This window comes from Hippocampus zosterae, chromosome 10 (genome assembly GCF_025434085.1).
Source record: "Hippocampus zosterae strain Florida chromosome 10, ASM2543408v3, whole genome shotgun sequence".
Classification (NCBI taxonomy): Eukaryota; Metazoa; Chordata; class Actinopteri; order Syngnathiformes; family Syngnathidae; genus Hippocampus; species Hippocampus zosterae.
The window spans coordinates 21,711,418-21,732,011 of NC_067460.1; the positions used below are offsets into that span (position 1 = coordinate 21,711,418).

General features: G+C 41.9%; 1 protein-coding gene and 1 long non-coding RNA gene across 6 annotated transcripts in view; both read right to left on the reverse strand.

Moving 5' to 3' along the window:
- LOC127609032 (uncharacterized) overlaps nt 1–20,594 on the reverse strand; it is a 114,468-nt gene that overhangs the window by 50,220 nt on the left and 43,654 nt on the right. The gene's annotated exons all lie outside the window — the stretch shown is intronic.
- On the reverse strand, nt 1,751–19,880 carry st3gal4 (ST3 beta-galactoside alpha-2,3-sialyltransferase 4). Of its 5 annotated transcripts, XM_052078589.1 has the most exons (12): nt 19,427–19,880; nt 15,774–15,847; nt 14,215–14,313; nt 12,092–12,173; nt 11,629–11,718; nt 9,716–9,813; nt 9,265–9,328; nt 9,068–9,163; nt 5,574–5,763; nt 5,182–5,319; nt 2,247–2,393; nt 1,751–2,163 (listed from the first exon to the last, which is right to left on the reverse strand). In XM_052078589.1, the coding sequence occupies exons 3-12, from the start codon at nt 14,261–14,263 to the stop codon at nt 2,074–2,076; spliced, it is 1,044 nt and encodes a 347-aa protein (XP_051934549.1). In that variant the 5' UTR covers nt 14,264–14,313; nt 15,774–15,847; nt 19,427–19,880; the 3' UTR covers nt 1,751–2,073. The 5 variants fall into 5 exon arrangements, with proteins under 5 accessions (XP_051934549.1, XP_051934551.1, XP_051934548.1 ...); XM_052078591.1 differs by lacking the exon at nt 14,215–14,313 and having other exon boundaries at nt 19,427–19,877; XM_052078588.1 differs by lacking the exon at nt 19,427–19,880 and having other exon boundaries at nt 14,215–14,703.

The window sequence follows — 20,594 nt, forward strand, 5'->3', positions numbered from 1 at the left end:
ACTCCACACAGGGAGGCCGGAGCTGGAATCGAACCCGGTACCTCTGCACTGTGAAGCCCACGTGCTAACCACTGGACTACCGGGCCGCCTACACTGGAACTGATATAGCTAATATTGGAACAATAAACATGTCATCATACATGAAAAATGTATTTTCTGAACCACTTACGGTATCCTCACAAGGGTCGCGGGCGTGCTGGAGGCTATCCCAGCTGTCTTCGGGCATTTTTTTTTTTTTTGGTGCCCACGCATAATAAGATGGGATCATTTTGATCATATTGACTGCCACGAACATGAAAAAAAAAGGGAGTTCGTATAGGTGAAGAGTAAGAAACTCCGTATAGTAGAAGGTGGATTTGTTGTGCTTTCTTTCTCTCCTCACGCCCGTCATATGGAATCGGTTTGTGTGGGGGCCGATCACAGGGCACCTGCCTCCTGGCAGTTCTCCCGCCCCTGAGGCCAAGCCAGATGCCCTCTCGCCGGGTATCCTCACTGCATCCTGTACCACTTGTGTATTCTCCCACACGAAATGTCCACTGGCCACCCTTGACGTGCACGCGCACGCCAAACAGACGCACTGCATGTGTGTGTGTGTGTGTGTGTGTGTGTGCGTGTGTGTGTGTGTGCGTGTGTGTGTGTGTGTGTGTGTGTATGGGCGCGCGTGCGTGTATTTTCACCCCATAAAACTCAATCCTGTCAATACGATAAATGTGTCCATATTTCCTGAGCCCTTGATTGATTAGATAATACATACATATTCCATAACAAATCAATTAATTCAACCACTATATTTGTACTGTATTCCATTCCTGATGCATTGATTAACGATTGTTGTGTAGTTGTGTGCATTCTGTTAAATAAAAATGAACTGAATATTTTTTCGGACCGTTCTATTCAAATCAAGGTTACGTTAACTTCCACTGTTGCCACCGTTTATTTTATTTGATTAAGAGTGACGTGATCTTTATTTGATAATTGCTGTAAACTATACGTCCTTTGTATTACATAATATTTACATTCAATTTTAATTGACTTAATCTCTGGAATGTCAACTCCTAACGTCCTGCTTAAAAAGCTTAAAAGTACGTTCGAGACAACTGGATTAAAGTTATGGCTGAATACTCTGAGAAGAAGAGTTGGTGCAGGGCTCCTGCGGGCCAGAAGAACAGCTCTGATTTAGAGCGTTCACGCTTCCAACCGTGCACGTCTTTGGAATGCGGGACGACACCAGAGTACCCAGAGAAAAGCCTTGCAGTCAAGTGGAGAAAATGCAAGCTCCCATAGGAAGGCCAGGGCGTGGAATCGAACGCTGCACCTCTGCACAGTGAGTCGGACGTGCTAACGAGCATTCATTCTCATTTTTGAATGCAATGAAAAGCTTTAGATTAGCTTTATATTAGCATTCATTCAAAGTTAATTGCAACGCGACATAAACCAAACTAGCTTTTAAATGTCAAAGGCATAAATCAGTTCATTACAACGCTATTGAATTGCCACATGAGCACCGTTTTCACACGGCCCCAACAGTATAATGGCGTTCCTGCTCGTCCATATGTCCCATGTTGTACACATGTGAGCTAACAATTCTCGTACTGCAATTCAAATACTGTAGACACTGATTTGATTTTTATTATGGTGTTATACTTATTATTATAATAAGTATAATTATGTCAACTTGATTTTATGTGGAGGTTTTGCTGTGGAATTGTTGATACACTCAAAGGAGTCTGACTGCCATCTTGTGGCCATATTGATTGAATACAAAAAGTTTATTTTAAATTTTCATTTTTTTTTTGTCCAACAAAAATTATCCAGTAGTACCAGTACCACTCGAATGTATTTTTTTTTTAAAAACAATAAATTAAACAACTCCATTCAATGACATTTTTGCAAACCGAGAGCAGATGAAATGCTGTGCGAATCATTTGTGATTGTGTATTTATATTCTTAAAGAGAAATACAACTATTAAAACAAGAAGGTCGTTGGCTTGTTGTACACTAACAGCACACCATGACAATGGAAGTTAGAAGACCATACGCATAAATCGATTTGGTAACCTTATCATACGTGCCTCATGAATGCGGGTGTAGGTAAAAGATGGCGCCTGAGTCCTCCAGTCTTTTTAAGACTTCGGCTTCATGACTGACGTCATGGTAAGAGTTCTAGAAAAGGGACAGAAATAGACTTAGGATGAAAATGGTGGGAACGGGGTATGTTAATCACTTTAAAGACCGCCATTACTTACCTTCATAGATTTCATAGTATTATGGTCGAAGTAATGGACTGGGTCATTGATGTTCCTGGAGTTTGGATACCCAAAACCAGCTATGTGGACCACATCGCAGTAGTTAAGGGCAACGACGACGGCAAGGATTCCAGTTGTCGGATGAATCTTTTGGAGGCAAAAACACATCAATTTGTTTGAAACGTTTTTGTCATTTTTAAATCAATCCAACTAGCCACATATCATGATATAAAATTCAAATTGTTTACACATTGTTCAAGACACGAATAGATGTTTGCTGTCTACCTACATGATGAACCACGATGGGAATGTCACCGAATCATAGAACCAGTCGGACGCTTTCTTACTTAGTTTGCCTCAGCAACGATGGGCGAGATATAACAATGAATGAATGAGTAGGTGTGCAAGTAAGTAAAGAAATAAATCGGACTGCTTCTTGTTGCGATACCCAACAAAAAAAAAAAAAACTTGGAAATCATCAGGGTCCTTACTTTGACGACTCAATCTTTTAGCTTTAGCTTTCACGGTGAATGTTTATGACAGGATATAGTTCAAAACCAACAGGGTTCCTCTGTGGTGGTACTGGAGAGAAATATCCTTCAAGTTTGGGGAATGGACCTTGTGATGGCTGGTTCTTCATGAGAAATTTCCTCTTGGACTTTAGCTAACATTCAAATTAGCCATGTGCAATAGGAATCCGTGAACACAAGCACCTCTTCTCCCCACCTTCATGATGCTGTCAATGCACCACTGCACCTTGCCACTAGATGGCGACACAAGTCAACAGATTTCGTGAGGCACATTACTAGTTCCACATTTGGACGTGTGTTTCCTATAAAAGCGCAAAGTCCGAATGAAAAACATCAACAGACATCAACATGCAACTGAAAAGAAAAGAAAAACGCAAACCCATTCCACAGATGGCGATCCCTTTTCCTCTAACTAAGAGATCCCATACGACGGTAAAATGGCAGCTGCATCGTCGATGTACAACAAATAAATTCAACACCTCATTTTCTCATTTGGAAACAAAAAAAAAGAAAAAATATGGGAAAACTATCATCGTTTCAATTTATAGATCACGTTATTGTTCATTAGTTAAATGCTGAGCACGTAACTAAAGAACACAGCAAGACTAAAAAGTATCAAATGTCCATCCATCCATCCATCCATCCATCCATTTTCTGATCCACTTTATCCTCAAAAGGGTCCTGGAGCGTGCTGGAGCCTATCCCAGCAGTGAGTATAAAATAACTCAAAAGATTAGATTAAGCGCTCTCTGCCAATCATAAACAATGTTACTTACATTATGTGGAGATGGCCCCATTAAAATCAATGGCGTGAACTCTCCACAGTGTTGTTTATGTTACGGAGAGACAGCAGAATTCAGAGTTATGTCCATTCTGGAGGATCTCTACAATTCCTCATGATACTACTTTTTTTTTAAAATTCACTTGACCTCAATTGTATTCAGTTTTAATTTTTTTCACTTGACCTGAAGCAGTTGCCAGCCAATCGCAGGGCAAACAAAGAAAGACAAACAACAATCCGTGCTCCGTCCATGTGTGCGTGTGTGTTTAATCCGATTCTTGCGGAGTAGCTGACATTCTGTGTGTATGAGCCCTCATATGGCCGGTGCCAGAGCTCTGTGTAGTTTGGACACAGGCCTGCAGATCTCGGTGAGTGGGTTGCACACTGTCATCACTGCAAGCGAAGAACAGAGCTCATGTGTTTTGGGAGAGGAGTGTGAACACACGCACTGGGTGGATCACGTAGCTTTGTACAAGTGTCGGCGATGCAGAAGATGAAGAGGGAGTGGTGGTGGAGAGTATATGGGTGGTTCTCAGAAAGTGTGGTCCAGCAGTGAGACTTGAGAGCCCAAAAATGAAGTAGTTCAAAGCCGGGTCAATTTTTTTTTTCTTTCTTCAAATGAAACCTTCTTGCACTACGCTCTGAATAAATATTTTTCTCTCAGCCCTTTGTTCACAAAAGAATGTTAGAACCAACACACCAAACAAGACTGTGCACCAAAACAGTACTTCATAAGCACCCACTTCTTTGGATCTCCTTCCTTCCTTCCTTCCTTGGTCCACACCCCACCACTCCACAAGGTTTTGTGCTAATCAGCTGAGTGCTTTTTGAATAATCCTTGAAGTTAGTCAACACGCTCACATGTTAACTGCCTACAGACAAGTGTCTCTATTTGCATCCTTCCAGAACCGGTGCTGGTCCTAAACACCATTTTCGCTGCCGGTGCCCTCACCTCACATACACTGCCCGCTTGTTTGGACTGCAGCCCAAAAAGGCTAACCACTTCTTATTCTTTGACAAGAAGAAAACAAAGGAGCTCTGGCAAGGCAGAACCAAATGAAGACTTGGCTCTGCCGGGCACACAATCTCCCAGGAGATTGAAGAGGTCATTAAGGGGTGGGGGGGGGGGACTGTTTCAAAGTTCAGGCTCAGAAAAAAAGTTTTCAAGTGAAAACAGATCAATGGCTAACGGCTAAAACGCCTTGCATCATGTTTCTTGTTCATTTTTCTTTAGTTTTGTTTGGTGAACTGCTAAATGACTGAACAACAGCAGCCATCTTGTGGAAATAGTTTGAGTTGTCCTTTTCGTTTGAACTGCAAATCTCTAATTTAGGCTTTCTATCCCAAGCCACTTATTTCTCAGCCATTATCTGCTGCAAACTTGAAGAGGGCGAGGGTTTATCTCGCATCAAAATGTCAGAACGGGAAGATCTTTCTCATCATCTGCCATAATTGGATCCCTTGCAAATGACCGAGCTACACTTGAACTGAGTTTGTCAACCCAAACACCCTTGACCGTCCCGGCGGCTGCTCCAGCCAGCTTTGGTTCGTGCCGAGTGGGAGACGTAAAAGCGACCAAACGACACGAATGATGACTCTCGAAACTGGAAAAGCGGAGCCTCACCCGTTTACTCTTGGGGGTCAGGGGGATTCGCAGCAGCTTCTCTGCCGTCTGGTGCAAAAAGTGCGGGTCCAGCACTCGGATTTGAGCAAAATCACCCAACCAGATTTGGGGAGGGGGCCTCCAAAAACCTTTTCTGCCCTGGAATGCATGCACACACAAAAAGAAATCGAAAGATACTGTAAGTCATGTCCAGTACACCCTAGTGATGCAAGCCAGCCACTAATTCCCTCATGACTGGAAGCAACGTCATGTGCATAATTAGCAGGTAATGGCCCAGCAACGGTTCGGACTAGCAGGCCCAAGAAGGACTTTGACATTGGCCTATCACTGCTTGTTCCTGATATGGTTGGCTGGCAAGGTCTGGCAAGAACTTTTTCCCACACATCTCGTACCCTTTTCTCATTGTAGAGGATCTCTTTGAGCCACAGTAGATCTTGCTGCTTAAAAGGCACAAAGATCTGAAGTGTGCCAGGCTGGTTGTTCAAGCCTGGATTATAGGAGGCAGATTCGGGGTAGAAGAATCTCATTGTGGTCTTGTTCCCGACGTCGTCCTCGTAGCCCCTCACCGGAGCGTCGTTCAGTCTGTAAGAGGAGAAACTGGAATCACGTCTCATTTTCTAAATCACAGTATTCAACACGCCCATCCCACAGTTTCCTTCACGAAGAACGATCTGGCGGTCTCAATTATTTGCTCTTTCGGCAAGACATTCCTCCAATTCCCTTAATATTCACTCAACTGGTGGATTGTCGCCAAATTTGCACGTGTGACACAATTACAATTGACATACAATCATCGTTTTTTGCTCAAGCTTTCTCTCAATGGTGATTTATGCCTAGCGTTTTGAAAAGAACTGATCCGAGTTGCTTTGCTTTTCTCGGCTTTTAACAATCTTTCGAAAATGTCCAAGGTAAACAACAGCATCGTGAATACTTGTGAACACAGCCCGACTAGTGAACACTTTGTCTGATTCACATTTACGTGAAACTATCGGAACGCCTCATGGCTCGAGGGGCGAATGATGAGGACGCTGCATAGACACATTATTATTATTATCTACACCAGGCATGTCCAAAGTCCGGCCCGGGGGCCAAATCCGGCCCGCGGTCGAATTTCATCCGGCCCTCGGCCCCTGTCATAAAATCAGTGCCGTCTGGCCCGCAGGTTGGGCGCAATGGAACACGTGTTGCATTGACTGAGGTCTCGTAGACTGGTGAGTGATGTTTCATTGAGTACTGCTTCCCTCTAGTGGCTAAATGAGTAATAGCATTCACTAAATGAGTAATAGAATTTAGACACTAGAGGGCATCACTCACGAGTTAACAAGACATCACTCCGTGTTTATATTTGTAAGCTTTTGTTAAATTGTTAATTATTATCATTTTATATTCATGCATTATATTCTTTTATGTTAGTTACCTTAATTATACTCTGTTTAATACGTCCTGAAATATTCTTAGGTTGCTTACATGTGATTGGAGAAGAAAAACAGGAAGGCGGGTCGTTACCGGAAGGGGGAGTGTTGGTTGGAGCGTTAGCGGGGAGCGGTTGAGGAGAGAAAAATAAAAGAGAAAGAGTTGTGTTCAAACGAAGTCGTCCTCTCCTTTTTGCCCATTCTAAACGTAGAGCAATCCATTTAAAACCTGCGAACCCTTCAACTTACATATTGACTGATATGTCATATTTCAAATGATCCTTGCAGTTGTGGATATGTGTATTGCTTGTTCATTTCCCTGTTGTTCGAGTCAAAGGTTTTGTGACTATTGAAAAGTCATGGTGATACATTTTATGTTTCAAATCAATCAATTTGCACTCAGGAGACTTCTGTTTAAGAAAAAGTCAAGTGAATAAGCAGTTGCATGTGATATACCTGTTTCAAATGAACCAAAAGAAATTCTTAAGATTGTTGAAATTAAAATAAAAATGGAAACGTGAAACAGACTGACTTACTAAAATTTGTTGAACAATATTGTTGTTCAATGTAAAGAATGTCAGCCAAGGTCGGCCCCCCGACATTTTACCACATAAAATCTGGCCCCCCTAGCAAAAAGTTTGGACACCCCTGATCTACACATACGGTAGAGGTCCCTCTTAGCCAATGAGATGCCAGGAGGATGCTCGGTAATAGCCAATGGCAGAGCAGCTCTAAGTATATTGCATTCAGGAAACTCGGACCTGGGAGCGGCAGCCCATACTGTATTTTTATCTTTTGTATCTTGAAACATCTTTCATTAAAAAAAGAGGCAATATTTTCCTGTTGAGGCATTTCGTGACTTGAAGATTTCGTATGAAGAGATGATCGTAAGTAGAGTTACCACTGTTATCAAAAGTTTGTTTTACTCTCATGGTAAGGCTTTTTTGACCAGACTATCAATAGGCTAGATATCACACAAACATTCCCTAAAAAGGACACACAAAAAAACCCCCACATTTCTCCAGAACCCAACATCCGGTTCCCCAAAATCTTGTGAGTTGTACTCAGGTTGTATTATGAAACTCCTTGACTATGTTTGGTTGCACACAAGTCTCATTAGGCTTTTTAGAAGGTTCAAGTTGTGTTGCTATGACACAAATCCAATGACATTTGCTTTCAGGCATGCATTGAATTCAGGCCATCAAAAACCTACATGTCCGGCTACTGATTTGTGTTCAGAAGCAGAGGCTAGGGAGGCACCGGGACACGTTAATGTTGGGAAGAAAAATGCATTGTACCCAGGCCAACAGCTGGGCTGTTTGAAAGAGGCTTAGAGCAACTCGGTGTGTGTGTGTGTCTGCTCCAAGCAGTAAAGTCAGATTTGCACTTTGATGCCTGACATGACAAAATGTGATCCTGTTTCCTGTCGAGAAAACTAGCTGTACAGCTCCCAAAGGTTTTCTAATTGGTGAGATGAAATAAAAGCACCAAATTGAAGTCTCAATGTTGCAAATTAATATTGCAATACTCCATTTGTTACTTTTTGTGTTTATTTATTAGGGACTAAAAAGACTTGAGAGAGATTGCTATTCGTTTAGCATTCAAACAGCAGATCCCTAATCAATTGAAATTGTACTAATGGTACTTCTCAGTACTTCCTAGGAAGTACTGAGAAGTAGAAGTAAGTACTGAGAAGTACCATTAGTACAATTACTAATAACTACAAGTACTATTGGTACTTTTGCCGAAAAACATGTCATAGTCCCAGAAAGGAAAAAAATGATCATAACGCTAAATGGTATGTGGAGTGTGCTTTCATCATCAACCTACGTTCTTCCAAAGCGTTTTCCCAAGCCTCATATTTACCCTTTCCATACAGTGACCTACAATTAGGATGTTTTTTGTTTTTTTAGGGGGTGGGGGGTGCTTTTGGTAAAGCTTTAAATCGATCCGTGTTCTGTCATACCAGCTAGCTTGCGCAAAGCTAACCTGGGGCAGGTGTTTTTTTTTTCCCCTCAAGTCCAGCGTTAATATTTGCTTCCGTTTCCCTTTGTGCTAGCACTTCAGAGGCCAACAGCAAAGTAGCGAGAAGGGCATTGCTACACTGCCTCGATTGGCTTTATAGACTAATTACGTCACTGTTTCATTTTATGCTCATTAAGTGGATAAACATTTTGATACACATGTAAGCACTTCCGGGTATCGCTCTGAAAGAGCGTGCCTCACACGACGCGTCATATATACATACAGATACATCACACATGTTGCCACTCAAACATGCCTGTGACATGAGACAACAACATGCCTAATTCTTTCTCACTCAAATCCGAAATTTCTGATTCAAGTCACCACCGATTTGTGCACAGCCCTAATTTGTAGAAATCGAGGCGAGCCTTGCAAAATTTGAAAATACAATAAAACATAACATAGTTGTCCAATGAAAAGCATATACAATACAATTTGTTTCTTCTTACCGAATGACCACATCATATTTGTCAATGATGCCTCCTAAGGATGTGTTTTTAATGGCAAAGCTGTTGCCTATGACAACACAGGTTCTGCATTCCAGGCTGAAAGAAAGAAATACAACACACATTGTTCATCCTTCTTGATGAAACCTAATTCAAAACCTGTACTTAAACCTACTGATCATTATCCGTGTCACACGTACTTGTCTATGTTGGCCGGCATCTGATAATTTGCTGTTACTGCAAGAACTTTCAGCAGCTGCAGTTCTGGGTGGAAATGAGAGAAAGGTAGCGGTTTAAAATAGACGATCGTCAGAAAGGGAATAAAGCGGCAAGATGGGGTCAAGCGGGGGTGGGGAACCTAGCGCACGTGGCCTATCAATGACCCCGTGGGAGTATTTAATCCATTGGGCCATGTAACTCCTAAAACAAAACAAATGTTCTACTGTCACATCCTATTTTTTCCTTTGTTTGACCCTTGGTGGCATTCATAAAACTGAAATGCCCCCTGATAGGAAAAAAGGTCCTCCACCCTCTGTAATAAATGGTTTGTGTCTTGTAAGACACAAAAACCCAGACGTTCAACAATGTCAAATCATCAATAAGTTGAAAGAAATAAAATGGCAAAATAGCAGGTCATAAATATCTACCCACCGCTGCCCTTGATGCCATAAGGTAGCGGCAACGTTGACAGATGTTCTCGCCAGAAGAAATCATCCAGTTTTAGAAAGAGCTGCGTCCGCCTGCTAATGCTGTGGGGAGAAACATCAGGACGGTGGTTTCACATCAATCACATTGGAGATCACGAAAGAAGACGAAGATGAATGTGGCAGCAAAGTCATTTTTGATGCCGTTTGGTGATAACAAAGCACACAAGACAATGCAAACGATGCTGGCTTGTACTTTAACTTGCCAACATGCTTCTGGTATCTATTACAAAGGTGAAACATACTCGCTATGAGCAGAGCAGACGGACCATTTGAATTTCTATGTCCCTCATTAACATCCTCCGTTGGCACGTCTCGTCGGAGGAAAGGGAAAAGAAAACGACAACGTTCACAGAGCTTCTGGAGCAGGACAAATGCAGCAGTTGGTATTACCCGTCAAATATTTTGACTTGTTCACCAGCGTTGGACTCCAGCTGTCTATGAGCCACTGCGGTGACAGAGAGGCTCCCATACATTTCATACCTTCATATGTCAGCATGTTCGCCATAGGACTTGGGAGCGGTTTTATGACACAAAACGTCACAGCAAAAATCATTCAAGCACCATAAACCGGTAGACTTCATGCACACTATGTTTATCTTGTCAAGATTTAGGAATCTTGGCATTTTAAAAGGTCAAAGTCCAGAGGTGAAGATTTAGAATAAAAGCTGAGGGGGTTGGGGGGATGAACCGTGGTCTTGATAAGTTAAGTGATCACAAATGGAAAGAATAACAATATTTGGAAAAGGTATCGGTAATAAATACTCAGCAAATACTTCACTTCAGGAGCTGCATCTGGTCAGGAAAATGGCATCTCACACAAGAGCCGCATTAAAAAAAAGAATATTTGTCTATTTGTACTGTACATCCATCTACAGCGGTGCCTTGAGATACGCGTTGAATTCATTCCATGACTACACTCATAACTCAAAACGCTCCCACATCAAATCATCTTTCCCCATTGAAATGAATGGAAATGTCACTAATCCGTTCCAAACTCTGCAAAACAACATTGTTTTAATATTAATTCAATTCATTGTGCTGCTCCAGTCCTGCAGGTAAAAAAAAAAAAGAATAGACTTTTACTCCTCCCCACTCACTTTGTGTAATATCAGGCCTTATTAAGAATAACAGCCATTTTATTTTTTTATTGCTGCCCATCAGATTGAAACCGAATGGCTCTGTTGTAGTCTGAGCAGTCACAAAGCACATAAAATCTGATTTTCCAGAGACAGACTGAATCCACATTTGGGAGGTGGTTTCATATTGCATTTGGACAGAATGCATCTCACACTGTTGCTGAACAGCGCCGGAGTCATTTTTGTAGAGGATAAAGAATATATGCTTGTAAATATTGTTCCATTATTTTTTTTTTCACCATGTGATGCTCCACAATTTGTGTTCAAATATCTGTTGCTTCAAAGTTTGTAAAACTGTAATTATTGGTGCTAACTGTTAGCATGTCAGCCTTGCTTTCCATTATGTTAGTATTAAGCGAGCTGATGAATGCTCTTAAGGCAATGCAGTTTGGTTGTTTGGAAAACAATGTGTAATTCTCTTTGTTTTACTTTTAGTTTGACACTAAGCTTCAACCTCAAGTGCTATTAAACCACTCGAAGCCGTTTTTTTTAAATGGCATTTTCATTATTTGCCAAACTGTTGCTTATTGTGATGTGAGTTTATAGCCATCACACAGTGCTCATATCAGAAGAAGCTTAAGATATGAGGGCGTCATCATTCATCATCATATTGGCTCTTGTACGAACAGGTTTGCCGAATGGGGTGGGTAATGGTTGCACAGCACTTGTGCCAGAAGCACATGTGAATCGTGATAACCTAAGCAGACATGCCGTGACGCACTTCAAGTCGAGGCTCTCCCACTTCTTCTGCGTCAGCCTGCCGGCACACAAAGAGTTGTGGCTCTTGACAGACTTGCTGGTGCCGGCATAACTGTGAAAACACAAGACACAAAGACGTGAATCACCACCACTGGCATGAAACTGAAAACTGCTATTGAAGTCATTAAAAAAAAAAAGTAACTTAAGTAAATAAGTTGCTCCAGACATTAAACTGGGTCCAGAAGCCTGAAAAAGTGCAAAGTAGGTCTGAATGAGGGACTAATTGACCAGCACCTTGGCTCAGTGGTCGGTTTGTACTACTTTATTCATGGGGACTCAGCGCTTTGCAGTTCTCCAGAAATGTTTTCTTTTCATTTTTTTAAGCACAGCGGGCATTTTGGGTGTTACGTGACCTTAATACCATAGTAATAACAAAAGATGAATGAAGTGTGTGTGTGTGTGTGTGTGTGTGTGTGCGTCTTTACCTCTGAACTATGGCATTGGAATAGTAGTATGTGAAAAATGAGATGAAGAAGAAGAGAAGCGGGAGAAGACTAAGGCACCATGCTGGAATCAGAAAAAGAAAAGAATTACAGAAATAAAACTGCGATATCATATCCGATTGTAAAGCACAAGTTAGTGGATGAAACTGAAACCTTCAGTCCAATTAATCCAATTGTTTACAAAATACCCTCATTATTTTTTAAATATAAAATGACAAATAAGTTCAATTCAATAGTGTTCGAGTATTGAAAAAAATTACAACCATAACCATATAACTAATCACAACATAAGGGCGCATCACGCTCTTGTCGTATAAGCAATCCATTTCATTAAATTTCAATTTAAACAAATATATGCTGATACAAAAGATGTTATTATTAGTTATTACACTAAATAGATTAAATCCAGATACTAAGTGACAGTATATTTTTGCAAATACTTTCCCGCTCTGTCTTCAAGGGGTGAGTAGTTTAACATTATTTAACAATGTACATTTTTTTCTCAAATTATACAGTGATTGTCTGACAGTAAGCAATATAAAAATATTGAACAATGCCGCACCGGTTTCACGATGGAAACGGTGCAAGCTTGAAACATGGTAATTCCATTTCAATTCATGCAATTTGTGTGTCTTGAAATTAGAACAACGGGCGTCGAAAAATACGCTCCAGACCGCAGGCGTGGCAAGTGACAATTATTATCTGGAGCCAGCAGGGCGCTCATTTTTTTTTTTTTATCACAATAAGGCAAGCAGGGCGGTCAACAAAAAGCACAAGTAAAGACAATAATATACTTTTAAAGTCTTTATTTTATTTTTTTGGAGCCAAAGACTAATTTTGGAAATCAAACTATCTCAATGTCTGACATCCTGATATCACGCACCATGACTCCAAATTTTGTATTTCGATATACAGTAAATGAACAAACATTTTGTTGCATTGCTATTGTTTGTGTTGTCCGTCATCACTTCCCAAGCCATCAACATGATGTTATGCGCCCTCGTGGCAAAACGCACTGAGGCATGAACACGCCACGTTACAGAGTTCCCTAAAAGTGACATGTGAGGCACTCTGGTTGCCAGACTTCCTGCCTTACCAACACATGATGACAGCCAAACTGAAAGATCAGTTAAGGTGAAACTGTGCTGTGAGTGGGGTCATAATTTAACTCCTTCACCGGAGTGAAGTAGCATTTTGACATTTTGAAAACCACCAGGATATTGAGGTCAATGATAATATATACGGGCGGCCCGGTAGTCCAGTGGTTAGCACGTGGGCTTCACAGTGCAGAGGTACCGGGTTCGATTCCAGCTCCGGCCTCCCTGTGTGGAGTTTGCATGTTCTCCCCGGGCCTGCGTGGGTTTTCTCCGGGTGCTCCGGTTTCCTCCCACATTCCAAAAACATGCGTGGCAGGCTGATTGAACACTCTAAATTGTCCCTAGGTGTGAGTGTGAATGCGAATGGTTGTTCATTTCTGTGTGCCCTGTGATTGGCTGGCAACCGATTCAGGGTGTCCCCCGCCTACTGCCCGAAGACAGCTGGGATGGGCTCCAGCACCCCCCGCGACCCTAGTGAGGATCAAGCGGCTTGGAAGATGAATGAATGAATGAATGATAATATATACTAAACACCAAAGTACCAAACTATGCTCTACTTTCACCACGGGGGGGTAGGGGGGTGATTCTGAATGTTTTTCATTCCTTTATAATCAGCAGTAGCAGGAAAAAAAAAACGTAGGTTACAATACAATTCATCTTTTATTTGCATAGCGCTTTCAGAACAGCTGCAAGTGGAACAAAGAGCTTCACAAAATAGTCCGCATCCATCCATCCATTTTCCGATAAATGTGAAAAAAAAGAGTCATTTTGGACTCGACAAAAACAATACGGCGTTCAGAAATGAAGTGTTCATCGTGCAGAGATGATCGGTCCTCATTTTTGAAAGCAACGAATGATCGTTTTCATCATTCTGATTTCGATCACAATCAAAATATTTGCGCTTGTTATTTTTTTCCCACAATTATCCAGCCCTTCACATACTGTATTCATGTGCATCAAGATTAGGGTTAAGTAACACACACACACACACACAGGAAGAGCGCTTACTTATAGCCGCGTTCAGGGACTTATTCACTTTCCCCCATGTCCTTCTCATGTCTGCTCACTGTATGACCGGGTGCGGATGCCAAGAATCCAAATTAGCACCTGCATTTGCCGTAAAACAAATACGAAATTTTAAAAAAACTAAAAAAAAAAAAGCTTTACCCAGAAGATGCGGCAAAAGGCTATCTCTGAACCGCAATTTGAATCATAAGTCGCTGTATTGTTTCAACTTCTGCTTGGGTGACGAAGGAAATGGGCGTGGCTAAGAAACAAGCAGATGTCCGGAAGCAAAACCCAGCAGAAAAGAGATACAGTACTGCCGTTGAAAAGGATCGTTTGTGGTCAGGCACGGATCAGTGGCTTGGAACAGGGTGGCCCGCTGGTCCGGTGGTTAGCGCGTCGACCTCACAGTGCAGAGGTACCGGGTTCAATTCCAGCTGTGTGGAGTTTGTATGTTCGCCCCTGGCCCGCGTGGGTTTTCTACGGGTACTCCTACATTCCAAAAACAGGCATGGCAGGCTGATTGACCACACTAAAACTGTCGGATGGCAACCGATTCAGGGTGTACCCCCCCCCCCCTCTACTGCCCAAAGACGGCTGGGATAAGCTCCAGCATCCCTCGCAAGGGGTTGAGTGCTTCAGTTTGACTCCAATAAAAATAAACTGTGTGACCAGAAATGAGTCTCTCTCTCTCTCTCTCCCTGGAAATAGATTAGATTAGATATATCTATATATATATTGCGCGTCGTCCCGCACGCGGTCTGTCCTTCCGTCTGTCCCTTTTCAAAACGTACCTACTTCACCGCGCCGCCGCGCGCCTCCACTGCGCCGCTCAGGCAGTGGCTCACTATGATCGCGTGGGCATCTTGGCGAAAAAATGCTATGAAATTGTTAGTTATTTAGTAGAGCTAAACATCTCTTTATTTTCGCGATAAGCAATGAAGATGAACAAAAAGTTGAACCAAGCAACAACACTTTTGTGGGCCGAAGGCCCACCTTAACAGCCTTCCGCAGGAACTAGCTGATGAGCCAGATGAACCAGCTAGTATAGATATATCTATCGATACATCTATAAACACACACATGCAGAGCATTTCACATCAAACGGAATTCTATAAAGACAATATAGACATCACATAAGCACCCCATGAATTTCCCGTATAAAGAGCAAAGATCATAAAAGCATGCGTCTGATCGGACTTAACTGAACAACCCTATTAAACGTTAAAGGAGAGAGAGAAAGCAATGAATAACACATTGACCTTTCGGTCCAACATTGTCTGAACACGAAAATGTTCTTCTGGAGGAATAGACAATTCGCTCAGACCAACTTTTGGAATGAAACCTCTCAAATACAAGGTCGGGTCAAACATTCAAGAAAGAAAGGTTAGATGATTATGATTATTGTCATTAGTACAAAAGACTGTCAAATGTCTTTCAAAAGAGTAGAAATTACATTTTGTAGATCCATTGGCCGATGGCCCTCATACTTGTGACGATATTTCTCACACAAATCTGGTAAACAGAACGAAATTCATTTGCTCTCATAGTGATGATTTTACCTTTTCTCTCGGTCATTTCCAGTGAACTCTGTCCACTGCGGGTTTACGACCGATCAGCCCAGGGCTCTTTTGCGCTATATGCGGAAAAAAAAAACAAAAGACAGACAGATACAATGTGAACTGGATTGAAGCACTATCATGGCAACTCTGAAACAGAAAGTGGGCCCTAAAAGAGGAAACAAGTATTCGAGCCTGAGTTGAGAAAAACAAAAAAACTACAACAACAACAAAAAAACATGCAAGTGATGTCATGCATGTCTGAAACTATAATATGTTGTTCAACACGGATCAGTTTTCGAATGCGTTTCAATGTGGTTGAGAATGATGTGAGGCAAATAGGGAAACTTTGGCGTCGGACCAGCCCTTCCCATCTCAGCACTGCCCCTTCACTGGTGGTTGTCACACACACTGGAATGATGAAAGATGTTTCTGGAGTTCATGGGGAAAAAAAGTTTTTGTCTTTTTTTTTTTTTTTTTTGGACATGGTATATTGAGATATTTTGTGATGTTTTCTTTAATCAATGTATTTCTTCTCAGTGAAAAAACTGCTTTGAGATGATTGCATGACTTGGTGACTTGCTTGCCTAAGCAATTCCAGAGATGGACTCTGGAGCCTGCTTTGACGACTTCATAGTCTGCTTTGTTTGAATTGTCAAAACTTGATTGAGATCAATGCCACTTGATTACACAACAAACAGTGTGGCGTAGGGAGGGATGAGAATGGCCACTCACCCCTCCCGATGCACACACTTTAGAGGATAAAAGGAGGGGAGCGATGCTCCTCAGCAGAGTCCGCTATGGGTTGCTGTACAAACGCCCAGCTCGTATTGAAGCTCACTCTGCTGAGGGTGTTGGCTCTCCACCCTACTGGCACACGGTAAGAGTTCTTTAGCTTCATACAACTTGTTTAAACTGTGTTATCATTTCTGTGTGGGACCAATAAAGTGTCTATTGTTGGTAGCCAGAAGTGTCTTATCGTTATTTCTGAGTGCCTATCTCCTACGATCCTTTATAAAACTTGATATTCATTCAAATTGAGTATCAGAAGTGTTTCAAAACAGGACATTAGCCGGCCGTCCCCCCACTACATACATTCTACCACTACTATGCCGCAGCTATGCCTACACCTCGCGTATGCGCCTTCCTACTGACATACTGGAATACACTATAACTCAGTTCTCCTATGATTTGTGAGTTTGAGTAATCACACGATGCCATGGCGATGTATTCTTGGATTATTTATAATCCCTGACACGATACAGTGCTACGTCTGAAATCAAATGCCCTTGATGGGGTAAAAATTGGAAATCATCCCGACGTTAGAGAAAAATGTGCCACTGAAGTCTCACATAACACTTCCAAATATGCAAATATTGCAATATACATCAACCCTTGATGCCTGTTTGTCTTTTTACATTCACATATTAGAATTGAGAATGTAGAACTATGTTGTTGTTTTTTTTTGCTTTTATTCATTCATTCATTCATTCATTCATTCATTCATCTTCCGAGCCGCTTGATCCTCACTAGGGTCGCGGGGGGTGCTGGAGCCTATCCCAGCTGTCTTCAGGCAGTAGGCGGGGGACACCCTGAATCGGTTGCCAGCCAATCGCAGGGCACACAGAGACGAACAACCATCCACGCTCACACCCACGGACAATTTCGAGTGTTCAATCAGCCTGCCACGCATATTTTTGGAATGTGGGAGGAAACCGGAGCACCCGGAGAAAACCCACGCAGGCCCGGGGAGAACATGCAAACTCCACACAGGGAGGCCGGAGCTGGAATCGAAGCCGGTACCTCTGCACTGTGAAGCCGACGTGCTAACCACTGGATACCGGGCCGCTTGCTTTTATTTATATCAATAAATAACAATAGAGAATGACCTTGAAGACACACACACACACACACACACACACACATAATCCTTCTTGTTTTTAAATGCGCTCAGAAGAGCTAAATCAGGATGTCATATGTGGCAGTTTAACTACATTTATGAGGAAAAGGATTCAAAAAAACCTTTTAATCAAATCCGTTTGCTTCCTCATTGCATTTTCCTCATGGGAGCCCTAACCATGTGAACCGCGTAAGTCCCCGCAGGCCATTTCAGAAGACACATCACTCTTTTCTTCATTGTTTGTGACATCGCCCAACATGGGAGGGATGAAATGATATTTAATTAAATGCAGAAGTTACACAACAGTAGACTTTCTTCACAAGTGATTTTGCAACTTTGCTATTGTTCTCCGTGCAAACCTCACGGAAGATTGGGCGTATTCATCACAATAAAACGGAACACTTAAAAACATTGTAAACTAGTGTGTGTGTGTGTGTGCGTTTTTTATTTGATTTTATTTTTTTTTTACGGCAACACTCTCACAGTGCACAGCTCCAAATCTGACAAGATATGAGTGCTATTTATGTTCATGCTGTACTGTGTCTTGCACTAGTTGCCCTGACACACAGCAAAACATTTTATGGTTTCACGATAGGAAGCCACGTATCGATTCAAAAATGGTCTTTACTTACAACACTTCAAACTGGCTTGCAAACGATTTATTCCTTGCAGTAACTTTTAGGAAACAGATCATCTGAAACTAGACCAACAACATTAATTTGAAATTCCGGGTGAATTGTTTGAGGTAGCCTTGATATGTGGTGTAAAATATTTTGATCCTACTGAGAGAAAAATGTCACGAGCACACAACTTTATCTTTCTCTTACGTAAATACAACTACCACAGTCTTATGTTTGTGAGAGTGTTGAGAATGTTGCGGCCGGATAGGACGTTCCTCATGTCATGATTCGTGTTTATTATTATGTTTCGATTCGAAACATTTCATGCAGGTCATAAATCCCAATCAAATGAAAACCTACCAGTGATTGTTTTGGACTTCATTATTTATATTCATTATTATTTATATTGTTATATCAATCCGGCCTTAAAGGCCGGTCCCTGAAAATATCGTCTGACATGATGTTCCTACCTACTGCTGTCAGGCTGATGAATAAAAAATAACAATCATAATAATAATAATAATATTTTTTTATCCGTTTGTGTTCATATTGTATTTAATTGGAAGATGTTTGTTGTTGTTTTTTTTTCCTCTTTCTCCTTTCTTCTTTCTACATACATTCTTGCTGCTGGAGGCTGTAAATTTCCCCATTGTGGGACGAATAAAGGATATCTTATCTTATCTTATGAAACTGGTCCAAAAAAAGGTCGGGGACCTCTGGTCGAAAGAAAAGATAAAGCCACTTAGTGCCGTTGTTTTGGTTTTACTTTGACGCAATAAGACAAGTGCACTTTTCCAACTGCAATCGTGCACCATCCGTCCGGAATGCAAATAAATGTATGATGCCCGTGCAGCTAAACCAAATCAAAGTTAAAGTGGCACAACAACATTGAAGTCATTTTTTTCTGCCAAATTATCAAATCCGTCATGTTCTTTACGTCACATGCAATATTGCACGTGAGAAGTGTTTAGCAGTGGCAAATAACAGCGTCTGCAGCGTCTGTCAAATGGAAAAAATGACTTGACTTCAAGAAACGCAAGCCGACTAGTCAAATGGAATTACAGTTCACCAGCTTGTGTGTTTTTTTTTTTTTTGGTCTAACGTTTTGCGTCGTCGAGAATCCGAACAGTACTCACCAACGTGACCACCAAATGCCGTTTTCATCCGAAGAGAAGGTGAAGCGCTGCTGGGAACGAGTGACCAGACTCACGGCGACACGTTAGACTTACGACATGAATTATTCCCTCCGAGGGAAAGACGAGCATCACGGGGCGAACCAACCAGCGGACCACCGGGGGAGCTCGCCGCTGGCCTGATCGCCCCCGCAGGCACACAGCAACTCAGGTTCCGAAACGCGTTCGCTCTCCTCAACTCCTCCAGCATCACGTTCCAAACCGCGTCAATGCGCATGCGCGAAAAGAGGGTTGCACGCGCGTTTCAGGCGGACTGGACTGGAGGGTCTGCTCTTTGCGAATGGCGCACTGAGTTCGTCGGGTTTTCTCGATGTTTGTCCACATTCAATCAAAATCTGCTCATAAGGTCCTCGTGCGGCGCTGTAAACAGCTGCTTGTGGTTATAATTTTTGCCTGTTTCTGAAATATTCATGAGAAACACGCGAGTGTCTAGTGGTGGAATCCACGTCTGGCTTGCACAATAGTGAGGTTGGGGGGGGGGGGGGTGAATCTCGGATCGCGAGTGTCCTCCGTTCCCCTACAAAAAACCGCTCCAAATTAGTGTTCAGAATATTGATGGGAATGTTATTTGTTTAATTGTTGAAATTCAGCAACACTCAAGGATTTTTTTAGTATTAACAGCCTTTTAAAGGTCATGTCACAGCATTGCAACAATCAGATCAAAATCTGGACTTTGACTAGGCCACTCCAAAACCTTCTATTTTTTTAAGCCATTCAGAAGTTGACTGTTGTATTTCCGCTAATTTTCATGATGAAGAAGCCACGTGAGCTTCATCTTGAAGTCACAAACGGGTTTTCTTTAAAAGAGCACAATTTATGGTTCCATCAATCACAGCAATTCATCTCGGTCCTGAAGTATCAAAGCAGCCCCACACCCTCACATCACCGCAGTAATTGGTTTTCTTTTTCAGGACTGTGTGTGACTGATTTAGTTCTTCCAGTGTGCCCCTGTGGGTGTTTTTGTTCATATATTTTGTTCAGTATAACCTGCTTCTCCTGCCTCCCTGTTTTTTTTTTTTTTTTTTTTTTGGTCCTCGACCATCACGCAGCTCATGTTTCACAATGCTTTCTCTATTTGTAGATAAAGGCTCTCAGAGTGATTTGCTGCATG

Excerpts from the sequence above, each read along its gene's own strand:
- st3gal4 (XM_052078589.1), bottom strand. The coding sequence starts at position 14,263 with ATGAGAAGGACATGGGGGAAAGTGAATAAGTCCCTGAACGCGGCTATA. Across the intron at positions 9,329-9,715 it reads TTATGGCATCAAGGGCAGCG|AACTGCAGCTGCTGAAAGTT; the intron begins GTGGGTAGATAT and ends ATTTCCACCCAG. Across the intron at positions 2,164-2,246 it reads ATACTATGAAATCTATGAAG|AACTCTTACCATGACGTCAG; the intron begins GTAAGTAATGGC and ends TCCCTTTTCTAG.